General features: G+C 36.5%; 1 protein-coding gene across 1 annotated transcript in view; it reads left to right on the forward strand.

Annotated features, from left to right (window-relative positions):
* Positions 1–14,748, forward strand: part of LOC110136540 (doublecortin domain-containing protein 1) — a 279,881-nt gene that overhangs the window by 103,235 nt on the left and 161,898 nt on the right. Inside the window, exon 7 of the mRNA XM_070473220.1 lies at positions 13,327–13,493. Coding sequence (XP_070329321.1) covers positions 13,327–13,493 — 167 coding nt within the window. The remainder of the gene's footprint in view (positions 1–13,326; positions 13,494–14,748) is intronic.

A 14,748-nucleotide genomic window follows, 5' to 3' on the forward strand; every position in this document is an offset into this window, starting at 1 on the left:
TGAGTTTACAAAATGGATTAAAGATCTAAATGCAAGACCAGAAACTATAAAACTCCTAGAGGAGAACACAGGCAAAACACTCTCTGACATAAATCACAGCAGGATCCTCTATGACCCACCTCCCAGAATATTAGAAACAAAAGCAAAAAGAAACAAATGGGACCTAATGAAACTTAAAAGCTTTTGCACAACAAAGGAAACTATAAGCAAGGTGAAAAGACAGCCCTCAGATTGGGAGGAAATAATAGCAAATGAAGCAACAGACAAAGGATTAATCTCAAAAATATACAAGCAACTCCTCCAGCTCAACTCCAGAAAAATAAATGACCCAATCAAAAAATGGGCCAAAGAACTCAACGGACATTTCTCCAAGGAAGACATACAGATGGCTAACAAACACATGAAAAGATGCTCAACATCACTCATTATCAGAGAAATGCAAATCAAAACCACAATGAGGTACCATTACACACCAGTCAGGATGGCTGCTATCTAAAAGTCTACAAGCAATAAATGCTGGAGAGGGTGTGGAGAAAAGGGAACCCTCTTACACTGTTGGTGGGAATGCAAACTAGTACAGCCGCTATGGAAAACAGTGTGGAGATTTCTTAAAAAACTGGAAATAGAACTGCCATATCACCCAGCAAGCCCACTTCTGGGCATACACACCGAGGAAACCAGATCTGAAAGAGCCACATGCACCCCAATGTTCATCGCAGCACTGTTTATAATAGCCAGGACATGGAAGCAACCTAGATGCCCATCAGCAGACGAATGGATAAGGAAGCTGTGGTACATATACACCATGGAATATTACTCAGCCATTAAAAAGAATTCATTTGAATCAGTTCTAATGAGATGGATGAAACTGGAGACCATTATAAAGGGCGAAGTAAGCCAGAAAGATAAAGACCATTACAGTACACTAACACATATATATGGAATTTAGAAAGATGGTAATGATAACCCTATATGCAAAACAGAAAAAGAGACACAGATGTATAGAACAGACTTTTGGACTCTGTGGGAGAAGACGAGGGTGGGATGTTTCGAGAGAACAGCATCGAAACATGTATATTATCTAGGGTGAAACAGATCACCAGCCCAGGTTGGATGCATGAGACAAGTGCTTGGGCCTGGTGCACTGGGAAGAGCCAAAGGGATTCGGTGGAGAGGGAGGTGGGAGGAGGGATCAGGATGGGGAATACATGTAAATCCATGGCTAATTCATGTCAATGTATGACAAAAACCACTACAATATTGTAAAGTAATTAGCCTCCAACTAATAAAAATAAATGAAAAAAAAAGTGAGTTTACCCTGTCATAACTGGTCATATTGAATCAGTGCTTAAATTTTTACTGTGGCCTGAAGGGCCTTCATGATTTGGTCACTACCTAGCTTCTCCAGCTTCACATGTAGTACTGAGCCCTTCATCTCTGCACTCAAGTCACTTTATTTTCTTGTTTCTGTTCCTCAAACACTTGATACTCCTTCATGCCCCAGAACCTTACTATATGTTTGCTCTGCTTGGATTCTCTGCCCCTATTCTCCTTGCAAGGTATTGCCTACTCTTCTTAAGTTCTTATTTTAAGCATTTCTTCCTCGAATACCTTTCCCAACATTGCCTTGCTCCTGTCCCACTTCCCCTCTTATCTAGGACAGGTATCCCTGTTACATTAATAGCACCCCATGTCTAGTAATTGTCACAAGTATAATTAAAAAAGATGCCTGAGGAATTATTTAATATCAATCTGTCCCCTAGACTGTAAGATCCATGAGAACAGTGATTTTGTGGTCTTCTCTTTTCCCACATTTAACTCAGGTCTAAATAATATAGAGGAGGTATTATAAAATAATGTAAATACAAATATTATAAAAATTATTTTAAAATTATATATTATAGAATTACATTATATGTAATTATAAAAATTGGGGATGATGCCCTTCTTGGTGAAGCATTGTACTTTGATTCCTTTTGATGAAATGGAAATTTCAGGACATTGAGAGAGCCTAGTCAAAATGCTTCTCTCTTCTTTTATGCCCTAAACATGCCTAGTACTACACCTTTGTTGCTAGTATTTCTCCTGCTCTGCTAAATGTGGAATTCTGCAATGGTCCAGATGGTCTGGGCCCTGTAAAATGGCATTGTTTTCTTAGTTACAAGTGGGTAATTCAGAAAGATATATAGCCTGCAGCCAACAGTCAAGCCCCATACGGGGACAACTGTATGTGTGTGTTCATTCTGATTCCTAAGAGAGTTCCAGAAAAACATCTATTTCTGCTTTATTGACTCTGCCAAAGCCTTTGACTGTGTGGATCATAATAAACTGTGGAAAACTCTGAAAGAGATGGGAATACCAGACCACCTGACCTGCCTCCTGAGAAATCTGTATGCAGGTCAGGAACCAACAGTTAGAACTGGACATGGAACAACAGACTGGTTCCAAATAGGAAAAGGAGTACATCAAGGCTGTATATTGTCACCCTGCTTATTTAACTTATATGCAGAGTACATCATGAGAAACACTGGCCTGGAGGAAGCACAAACTGGAATCAAGATTGCTGGGAGAAATATCAATAACCTCAGATATGCAGATGACACCACCCTTATGGCAGAAAGTGAAGAAGAACTAAAGAGCCTCTTGATGAAAGTGAAAGAGGAGAGTGAAAAAGTTGACTTACAACTCAACATTCAGAAAACTAAGATCATGGCATCCAGTCCCATCATTTCATGGCAAATAGATGGGGAAACAGTGGATACAGTGGCTGACTTTATTTTTCTGGGCTCCAAAATCACTGCAGATGGTGATTGCAGCTGTGAAATTAAAAGACACTTATTCCTTGGAAGGAAAGTTATGACCAACCTAGACAGCATATTAAAAAGCAGAGACATTACTTTGTCATCAAAGGTTCATCTAGTCAAGGCTATGGTTTTTCCAGTGGTCATGTATGGATGTGAGAGTTGGACAGTGAAGAAAGCTGAGTGCCGAAGAATTGATGCTTTTGATCTGTGGTGTTGGAGAAGACTCTTGAGAGTCCCTTGGACTGCAAGGAGATCCAACCAACCCATCCTACAGGAGATCAATCCTGGGTACTCATTGGAAGGACTGATGTTGAAGCTGAAACTCCAATACTTTGGCTACCTGATGGGAAGAGCTGACTCATTTGAAAAGACCCTGATGCTGGGAAAGATTGAGGGCAGGAGGAGAAGGGGACGACTGAGGATGAGATGGTCGGATGGCATCACCGACTCGATGGACCTGGGTTTGGGTGGACTCCGGGAGTTGGTGATGGACAGGGAGGCCTGGTGTGCTGCAGTTCATGGGGTTGCAAAGAGTCAGACACGACTGAGCGACTGAACTGACCTGAACTGAACTGCTATTAATATTACTTTCTCCAGGAAAGAAATTGCAAGCCAGGCATGCATTCACTTAAACTTTCTTTTGTTTTGGATACTAAATGATGTATTGCTCTATCATTTTTAAAGAGAAATATCAAAAGAAAGCAATCATGAATTTTGTTTTTTTATTTTTTTTAATTGAAGGATAATTGCTTTACAGTATTGCATTGGTTTCTAGCAAACAGCAACATGAATCAGCCATAGGCTTAACCCATGTCTCCTCCCACATGAATTTTAAATAAAGAACTTAATTAAACAGGAGGTTTGCAGACCTTCTGGGTTCCCCTGCCTTGTCATAGGTACACCCATTTATCTAGGAAGGAACACACAGATTTGCTTTGCTTAAAGACAAATAATACTTTGCTTAAAGACAATAGATATAGCCACAGTCTATTGAGATCTACTCTCCACTGGAAGAAATAATGGCTCTATACTGCTATTAGAAAGGTCAAGCCCCATGTAAGGAATTTCCCCATGAGTCTCCCTCTCTGCTCGTTAAGTATTTGTTAGGCTTTCCTGGTGGCTCAGCCAGTAAAGAATCTGCCTTCAGTGCATGATACCGAGATTCAATCCCTGGGTCAGGGAGATCCCGTGAAGAAGGGAATGGCAACCCATTCCAGTATTCTTACCTGGTGAGCTATGGTCCGTGGGGTCACAAAAGAATGGACATGACTGAGTGACTTTCACTTTCACTTCATTTTCATGAGAGTTATCCCATATTGGGTCCTAATGATTACTGTTTATTTTTCTAAGGGTTCAAAAGCCATTTTATAATCTGTCCTAGAAATTTTCAGGGGATAAAGATCAACTTTATGGTTATAATATCTTCTTTAAAATTCAGGATATTTGCCTTGAGTCCCTTTACCATTTACCTTTACTTCTCAAATTTTATGAAATATAAAAATTTAGGTTTCTTTCTGGAGAAGAATGCCTAATGCTGATGGTTATTTATCAGCCCTGGAGTTTCTCTAGTTTAAAATATACAAAGGCAGCCAGTTAAGAGCCCTTTCGTGTAAGAAAGATGCCACTCAGAAGAAGTCTTCATGGCTTCCTTGGGACTATGCTGTCTGACTTTGCTTTGGTTCCAAGGTACCATAGATATGGCCCTCAGTGTCCTCTAATGAATTCCAGACATTTAACTTGAACTAGCTACTCTCATTGCTTGACAATAACAAAAATTGCTGGGAGTTGCCTGGTGGCCTAATGGTTAGTGTTCTGGGCTTCACTGCCATGGACCCAGTGGTGTGGTCAAAACAAAACAAAATAAAGCAAAATATAGAAGTGCTAACTAATCACTGATTTATATTTCTGCTATTTATCTATAGAGAATATTAAGAATTTTGTCAAAGCTTGATTTTTAAAAGTTTTTTAGTGGTAGTTGGAGAACTCCCATTATAATTGGATCACTGTCATCTTTTATTAAATATGTGAATGCACAATTGTGTGATATGAACATTCACAAAGTAGTCTAATCTGCTCATTGACTCTTTACTATGTCAGAAAACTCCCTTTTGAAGTCTTTAAAACATAGACGGTCTTTTATAGTCATGAATATATGATCATCACTCCTAGGTGTTGTTGGGCTAAACTTTCTTCAGTATTTAAATGATTTTTTTAACCAAGTCCTTGATTTTTCTCCCTTCTCTTTGAGTTTATCTTTTTAGCTTCTAGTTTTTACATCTTATTTCTGGGTCTTTGACCTCTGACACTAAAATCTGTATATAACTCTAATAATTTGTCCAAGATCCTAGAAGTTCTTTATTAAAAAAAGTTGTAACAAGTATAATTGCCAATGAAAACAGGTAGTCTAATTGTAAGTGCATGCTGTAAAACTTGGTAGCTCAGTCGGTAAAGAATCCGCCTGCAATGTGGGAGACCTGCGTTTGATCCTTGGGTTGGGAAGATCCCCTGGAGGAGGTCATGGCAACCCACTCCAGTATCCTTGCCTGGAGCATCCCCATGGACAGAGGAGCCTGTGGTCTGCAGTTCAGGGGGTCTCCAAGAGTCGGACAGGACTGAGTGACTAAGCACAGCACAGCTGTGAAACAATTGTTTCAAAAGGTCTCCCTGTAAAAAACTCAGCAGTGATTGGTTTTCTTCCTTCTTAACGTTTTGAGAAGAGAGGTGAAATAATAAACAAAATATGTAATGTGCTTATTATAGAAGATTCTACTTTTGTGAAACAAACATAGAGAAATGTCAAAATGGAATCTTCCATTATAATTACTGTAACTATGAAGACTTTTCAGTTTATCACATTTAGAATATAAATTTTTATGACACACATATATTTTACATCCTAAGTAAAATACTTAAATGTAAATAATGTGATGTTTCGAGAGAACAGCATTGAAACATGTATATTATCTAGGGTGAAACAGATCACCAGCCCAGGCTGGATGCATGAGATAAGTGCTCGGGCCTGGTGCACTGGGAAGACCCAGAGGGATCGGGTGGAGAGGGAGGTGGGAGGGGGGAATGGGATGGGGAATACTTGTAAATCCGTGGCTGATTCATGTCGATATATGACAAAAACCACTACAATACTGTAAAGTAATTAGCCTCCAACTAATAAAAATAAATGGAAAAAAAATGTAAATAATGTATAGGCCTCACATTTGCAGCCAAGGAGACTAAAACCATTTTATACACATTTTCTGACTCCCAGGTCTCTCTGAATTAGGGTATGTATGTGCCAGGTATTAGTATTATTATTCCTTCTTTTGAGACTGAAGAAAAAAAAGAAAAAAGGTCCAGCCATATTTTAAAAAAAAATTATATTAGTTGTTACTTTATAATGTAATAGTATAAGTTTGAGAAATTTTACAATTAGCTTGTTTTTGAATGTTGCTTACATATGTAAGTGCTTCACATATTTGACTTTGTTCCTAAGTTTTATTATGTTTTTATCACATTTTTTCTTACTGGGTCAACAGTTAGTTGGCGCCTCAGTTAACACCATTTGGATTAAGCTTTTCTGAATAGTAACAGAAATTACAAGCAATAATGTCTAAAAAGTATCAGTTATTACAGCAAGCAATTATATAATGACATTTCTGAAGGTCTTTACTTCTAATTTTTGTTGATTTTATTTATTAAGTTCCAAGCGTTGTACTTCCACAACAAATCCTAAGACAATACTTTAAATTTTTGTGCAGAGCTTTAAACTTTACAAAAGCAGGTGATATATAATCAATTATTATATATTGGTATAGACCATAAGCACATGAAAATAGATTAGATATATTAGATATGATTAATTCTTAACATTTCTTTAAGTAACCTTAATTGTATGCATATCAGTTCAATTAAGTTATTTAGATTATTACTAAATACCAAATATTTTAGGTGCTCAAGAAATTGAGTCCACAAAATACTTGTATTTTCAAAGACACATACACTATTATTTCTGTTGAGGGGAAAAACAAGACTCAAACAATAGAGTCCCAGCTTACTTCTACTTGTATAAATCAAGTTATTTAAATGAATGAATTGTGTATGCTGACCTGTTCTACCAATGTGCTACTGGGGATGTATGAAAAAAAGATGTGCATGGTGGTGGAAGTAGAAAGAGGCATAAAGCGTATTGGAAAACTACCAAATGTCCCCTGCAAATGGGCCCTATTCAGAATCAGTAAGCGTATGATGAGTGAAGTGGTTTTGAATATCGCCTTTAGATTCCATGCTGTTACAAGGCCAGCCCTGAACATGGCAACTCTTATTTCCACACACAGTACCTCTTCACTCTCAATTTAACCCCAAAATCTGATGAACCCATTACTCCATACTTGATTTCATGGAACAAGGAGTAGATATAGTTACAAATGATCAATCACAAGCTGTGAACCAAAGCAGCAAGGCATTAACAATTCACACCATTTCGGTCCACTTGCTCAAGCAGAAGATGTGCCAGCATATTTAATGCACAGCTACTTCGTTCAGTTTAAGAAAAGACATGACTCAGGCTGCATTTTCAAAACAGAGGAGACTTCCTAAGATTTCATACTTCCAAGCCCCAATGTCACCGTTCACCCACACATCAGCAATTAAAATAACCAGGTGTTCCGTAAAAGTCACAATGTCTGAATTAAATTTTACCCAGGTAAAACCAATACGACCTATGAAATTCCACCCCCCCAACCCATTCCTGTTCTGTTTGATCCTATCATACAAATCAATGTCTCCTACAGCAGTATTGTAACACTGTAGACCCCACAGGCAATACGCCGTCAGTTTAATAGGATCACTGAAAAACTAAAGCAGCTGTGAAAGATTGCTCTAAGTATAGCAATCGTGCGCTTGTCATTTTGTTCAGTGGAGGAAAAATCCAAATTTGGGTAGGCATTGGTATTTAAGAAAACAACTGCTAAATCTTTTCTCATGAGTACCTTGGGGACAATAAAATTTGACATATAGCATGTAAACAAAAGTACACAGCAGCTGTTAGTTTGGTTTTGTTTGAATAAAAATATACTGATATAAATCATTCAAAGTATGCCCTCCGTCATTCAATCTTCCCAGCAGACCATGCTTTTGAGTGGCGTCTGCTGGTTGTTCTTGGACTGGGAGCTTTCCAGCTATTACATAAAGCTGAATAAAGAGCAGTAAAACACATACGTACCTTGGCACTAGCTCAAACTCCCTCCAAGCGTGCTTCCTGTCAATTCTGAGTACCTTTTAAGAACTCACCTTGTATCATAGAAAAAAGACTTTTTAGATCAACTTTATTAACAAACATTTTCAATTGAACTGATAGGAAATTTCCAGATGATGTCCTGCTAACAATAGTGAGTATTTTTGAGAACTGAGATCTGAAATTTCCTGCCAAGTAGCATATAGTAGTTTTTCTATAGGTAAGTATGTGTTGGGCATTGTCTTTTTTTCATAGTCTCATGTACTCTGACTGAAATGTGAAAATTATGATTCTGGGTACTTAATAGGCATGAATTTTAATTTTTAATTGGAAGCAAGCTATTAAAGCACTTATTTCCAATGCTTTTTGAAAATATATTGATTTAAAAAATCCTTTTTTTAGCTTTCCACAGTAGATTCAAATGGAATGTGCCAAGTGTCTCTTTAAATGTCAGGTGTTGCTTTTGGAGAGAGACAGATATTCCCTAGGCATAGAAATTGACAGGACATTCCAGTCTGTATCTTCATAGTAAGTTCTATTAGGTTTATCTTTAGAGGAATTTTTGGCTCCTTGTCAAAAATTCTTGTACTGTGTCCGTCATGAATCCAAATAAGCTTAAGCTTCTTATCAGTGATATATAGGTCCTCTTGAAGGTTGAATAGTTTCTTTTCTCATGAATAGCTTATGAACTCATTGTGTTTGGAGTTCTTAGAAGGAATTACCCTTATTATTTAAAATAGCTACTTTGACCTTTATCTAATATTTTATTGCTCTGTTATTTAATTTTTATTCTGTGCCTTTTCCCATAGCAGCATGATTAAGGATTTTCCAGGACTTTTAAAATATCCAGCTCTGGTCTTCTCCTGGCTGTGTGTGTGTATGTGTGTGTGTGTGTGTGTGTGTGTGTGTGTGTGTGTGTGTCTGTGTGTGTGATATGTGCACTCAGTCATGTCCGAATCTGCGACCCCATGGACTATAGCCTGCCAGTCTCCTCTGTCCATGGAATTTTCCAAGCAAGAATACTGGAGTGGCTTGCCATTTCCTACTTCACAGGATCTTCCCTACCCAAGGATCGAACCCGTGTCTCTTGCATCTCTTGCATAAGCAGGTGGATTCTTTACCATTGTGCCACCTGGGAAACCCTTTCTCCTGGCTAGTTAATGCTTCATTGCCAAAATTGTATTGCTTTTCTTTTATATTTATATTCTTCTTTAGTGTTCAAGATCATTTTATAAGAGAGTTTAAAATAAAACTATTATACATACCTTAATTATGCTTTAAAATTCTGGTATATTTGTATTTATCAAATTTTCATTAAATTTTCATTTGGTCACAGAAAGTTACAGATTCTCAGTGATTATGTATAGTTGTACTCATGGTCTTAAAAGTTACCTAAAAGACCACCCACAGTATATGCAAACATGCTATTTATTTATCCAGTAGATAGTTATTGGGTGCTGCTTTTATCAAATTGAAAAACACCATGCCTTCAAACTCCAAAGGTTTTTTGATTTACTGGAGGATGAAAGTAGTGAGTGGAGAAGATGAGGGCCAATGCAAATCAATAAGGGAAAAATAAAATATAAACAGTGATCTGGGAAAGGTAGAGGACAGAACAATTTAACAACTTGGGAAATTTTGCCAGAGGAAATGACAATTCCTATGAGCCTTGGAGAACAAGGATATATTAACAGGTGGGGAAAATGGGGGGAAGAAATGCAAGGGAACTAGAACAGCGTGTTGATAGCTGTGAAATTAATATAGCTACTACTTTTAATCATATGACCATTTACTCATAATACTTAGTACTTGCTGTAAGCAGTGAAGTTACTCCTTTTGACCACATGATCTATTTACCCAACATCTTCAACTCCAAACCTATTGAAATTATTGGATTAATTTCAGTTTGTCTATAGTCATGACTTGAAAATAAATAAAATGGATAAAAAGCTATCATTCATATAACTTCACCTTTCCAGTGATGGAAATGATCCCAACTGAATGATCACATTTGACTGATAATACTTATTGATAGATGTAAGGAATGATTAATTTCCAAATCATGTATCTAATAAAAATGTTGAGGACTTGTTTAATAGAATTATTGAAATTACAGGAAAGCAAGATTCTGTAAAGGAGCAAAGAGGTCGAATACTTGTAATAAAGGCCTCAAATGTAAGAAGAAATGCTATGTTATTCATTTCTTGCTATGCACACAAATATATATTAAAGAAACACAGGATAATAGGAGCCAGCTACCTTCTTGAATGAGGTCATATTTCTGAGTAGAATTTGAAAGAGAAGCTCATGGTTTACATACAAAATAATATCCCAGGGTTCACTCCTGGGAAAGATATTTTTTCACTGAGTGTCTATAATGGGCTTTGCTAGCTCATAGCAACATGTAGGATTATGCTCTTTCCAGTGCTGAAAAGTGTCCATTGTCCTTTCTAAATCAGTGCCCTTATTTCCTGCACATCTATATGCAATAGTCCTCTTTAATAGAATAAAGTTTTGCTTCAGAAACAGAGAAAGAAGAACTGAACATAAAAGAGTTAAAAGCATTGGTTAAGAACAGATATGAGATTTTGGTATAGACTAATATAAATATCCACTAAAATGCTTAAGAAATAATTCTCGTATTAAAATCTGTGGTTGGGGTTGAAAAGTCAACTTTCTCTTTTTAAAAAAATTAATTATACTATTATATTTCAAAACTATCATCTTAGGCCAAGTCTTGTTTTTTAGGGAGAATTCTTCTATTTGAACTGATTAATAAGTTTTATTTTTCCAATATATTAGGCTTATTTATACTTCCTTTCTAAGTGCTTAGGCATATCATTTTCTTATGTTTTCTGTACCTTCCTAGTTAGTGGAAACATTGTTTGTTCTTGGAGTGTGCTTTGTCTTCCTTTTCAAGAAAATCATCAAAGTTACTAGTTTGCAGCTTCCAAAAAGAAAAAGCCTCCTAATCCCCAGTTCAGAGGCTAACCTTTATTAGCGCTCTTGTGGTTATAATGAGGACCCTGCTTCCAGCAGGGAGATTCTGGAATACTGAACAGATTATTCAACAAGTTCAGAGCAGATTCTGAAGTCCCTTATAAAACCTGCTTGTGAATACTGCTTTCTTTGCTTTGCTATTTCTGGTTTCCATAGTATTCCTAATTACATAAATCATGTGGAGCATGGGAGCTCTTTTCCATCCTATATCAACTCTGACACTGCTTACATTTTGATATGATTTGTATTTTTTCATAAGCTGTATTTTTTTTTTCTTAAATGTACCTTCTCTTGGAAGGTACGAACCCTGAAAAAAAAGTATAGAGTTTTGTGTTAGAAAATATATGAAATTCTTCTTTGGAATCCTTTGAGCAGACATAAAGAATTTGAAAGTTACTTTGTGAAAAGCATGGATGAATAAAGCTATAAAGACTAGAGAATCTGATAAAGTGTTCTTAGATTTAAATTCAAGATTAAATCTTACATGTATATCATTCACGTTTATTATTTGCTTTTTGGGTTACTTAAATTTTTTTTCAATTTAACAGCTATTTATGTAATGCCTTTCCATGTACAAAAACTGTACTGGGTTCAGTGTGTGCATCAATTAAAAGTTTACAAATTAAAATTCAACACATAGTAATATATGAATTTGTAGCTAACTGAAAGCTTTGATGATTCTTAAACTGGATTTCTTTAAGAAAAATTATAAGTCAAATGAAGAGTTACAAGTCTAAAAATAAGTTTACTTCTGTTTTTATTTATTTAGTAATACATATGAACTAATATATTTCTTTTAAAGTTTGAGATAACTGTTGTGATAAAACTTATAGAGAAGAGCAGTTGCTTCAGGAGGATAAGAATAGTTTTGATATGTGAATTTTAGGAATTAGTTTCTCAGGCTGGTGAGTGAATTCCATGCACACATCTAAAGATTCTAAATAATCATTGGGTCATGATTTCTTTTTAACTTTATTTATAGTAATCTTAGAAAATCTTTAAACTCTATTTACAACATTTTCTTTAGTGATGAATATGTTAGAAAGAATTTAAATTGCACTTTGGTAGAGAGCTGCAGACTTAGTGCCATAAAAGGCATAACTTTTTTACTAAGAGCAAAAATCAGCAGAATACCAGTAGCAAAGGCCATTTGCATAACTCAGCCACTCTGCAGCCTAGCTGAACCTAATTGTAATTCAATTTCCAGATTGCTATGCTAGGCCTCTCTGCATAAAATATGCAACATATAACATAACCAATGGCACGGACCTATTTTCTTTGCTGGTGATCTATCCAGTTTCTTTTCCAGTAGAAGTATATATTAGAATAAGGTTGCCGAGCCATATAGTTATTTTGTATGTTTATGTAGTGTCACATGTATACACTTAAAGACAAAGTTAAAAAAATGATATCCTTTCATCTTTCTGGATTCTCAAGTGTGCCTAAGATTTTTAAAGTTTCTTTATTTCTGGCATTTCAGTGGGAAATTAAATCTTGAAAAATGTTAGCTAGCTGCCATGTTATTTGCCTATTTTACACTAGAAAGATTTTATAAGCTAATTGGGTGAAAAAGTGTATAAACATGTCTGTCAAGTCCATATGGATGTTGCAATACAGGCCCACAAGTAAATATCTTCTATCTGTTTACAAACCGTGTACTGGAATAGCATCCCTAAATCTTTGACCAGCTTATGTCCCAGAAGCTTAAAAACAAAAGGTATGTATGATAAAAATGCTTGCTTAAGATTCTCCCCCTTATTTTTAAACAGCCTCAGCACTCTGTTCTATGGGTTATTTAAGTGATGGCAGTGAGACGACTTGAATAGGATGGTTTATCAAGGTGTAGATTATATTTTGTGAATAATTCCCAGATGTGATGTTTTAGTTATACAGACTCCTCTATGGGAAGCTATACACCGAAACAACATGGATCGTGCAATTTTATCAGGACAATGCGAGTAGATTTCAGCAAGGTTGGTTCCAACTCATCTGTGATAAATGAGAAGATAAGGCAATCAGTGCACACCACGACACTCTGCAGCTAGTTAGGCACACTTCAGAACTATTCAGGTGTGCTCACACAGCTTAGGAGTCTTGCATGGGGGGGTGTCTCAATATAAATACATCCTTCATGGTGGCCACTAGTGATGCAGGAATTGCCTCTCTAAGACTTAACCCAGGTCAGATATAAATAATAGATGTTAAGAGTTAGCTCTGGTACTGGGGCTGTGTTCCAGGCAGCGTATTTTGTTTGGGTCAAAAGCATTTATTTTCCCTTATTTCCTCGTGTAGTTCCTCTGCTTGAAAAATGCCTGCAAAACTCCATCACACCTTTACGGGGACCAGTTTGGGTCTCTAAGGGAGAAGGTTTCAGCCCCTCAGGAGCTAAGATGTACATCCAAGGAGTCCTTTTGACCTTATACCAACGATTAAAGTCTGCAAAAAAATATTCTAAACAGGTGAGTCATCCCTCTTTAAGAACTGCTTTATTGTATGTTTTCAAATGTACTTGGTGGTATAGAGGCAATGATTGGCATCATGTCATGAAAGAACTGAGACATGTATTCCGTGAGCTCAGTGCCCGTTAGGGAGCCAAGATGCTTCTTCTGTAATCTCAAAGACAACAATAATGGGGCTAATTGTATCTGTCTTTTGGTGTGGGATGTCATATGTGTCATCCTTCCTTGCTGCACACTGTGCAAAACGAAAGCAACTCCTTATGTGGAAATTCTATAGACGGTTACTTTAAGAAAATGAATAGCTCCTGTAGCATTTGAAGTTTTAAATGATCCCCCTTCTGTTTTTTCCAGTATGAAATCATACTTAATGTTGTAGAAGATGGGCTAAAACATAACCAGTCATATTCTGGGAGATGAAACTGTGAATTAACTTCATGTTGAGTAACTTTCTTCATTTATACTTACTTCGCTTGTATATTTCCAGACCTGAAAGTATAGAAATAATGTATTTGAAGTAGTTTATAAACTATTTAATTTCTAAATATCTGTTTTATAATTGTGAAACAGAAAGAGAAAGAGAGAGATTGAGAGAGTGAGAGTGAGTGTGTGGATGTGTGTGTGTGTGTGTGGATGTGTGTGTGTGTGAGATGGGAGAAGAGGTATGTGTATGAAAACTTTGAAATCTTTGCAACTACTTAGAAAGACTTTGATTTATCTTAAAGTAGAATTCCTGTTGTAGAGCTGAATGATTTATGCTGTTTATAAAATAAAACTCAAGTTGACACAATTTTTGAATCTTCTTTGTACTTGGTCTTAAAAAATTAGGCATGCATTTTACCACACTAAATAAGGGCTAGGGTTTACATTTCTAACTGGGAGTTTCCAGTTTAGAACTGAGTGTATTATCTCAGACCACAGGCTGCTGAAAAATGAATATTTTCAAGGCATCATGCTATTATTTTCTGTATGCAGGGGGAGGGGAGGTGGGAATGGTAGTCAGCCTTAGTGTTCACACAGCACCTCCTGCTGTCTGGTTAGGAAGAGAACAGCTTGTATTGACTGGAGGAAATTCTTGAACTAAGGTATCCAGAACTAGCAAGAGACATCTTCCCGTGAGAAACTTGCATTCTCAAAACACGATTGGTTTCCTAGTTAATTAATGTCAGTGTATCCAGAAAGGGGATTAATGTTTATCATAGATAAACCTGTTTACAATAAAAAATATGAAAAATAAAAACACAAACTTATTTTTAAT

This window comes from Odocoileus virginianus, chromosome 10 (genome assembly GCF_023699985.2).
Source record: "Odocoileus virginianus isolate 20LAN1187 ecotype Illinois chromosome 10, Ovbor_1.2, whole genome shotgun sequence".
NCBI classification, from domain to species: Eukaryota; Metazoa; Chordata; class Mammalia; order Artiodactyla; family Cervidae; genus Odocoileus; species Odocoileus virginianus.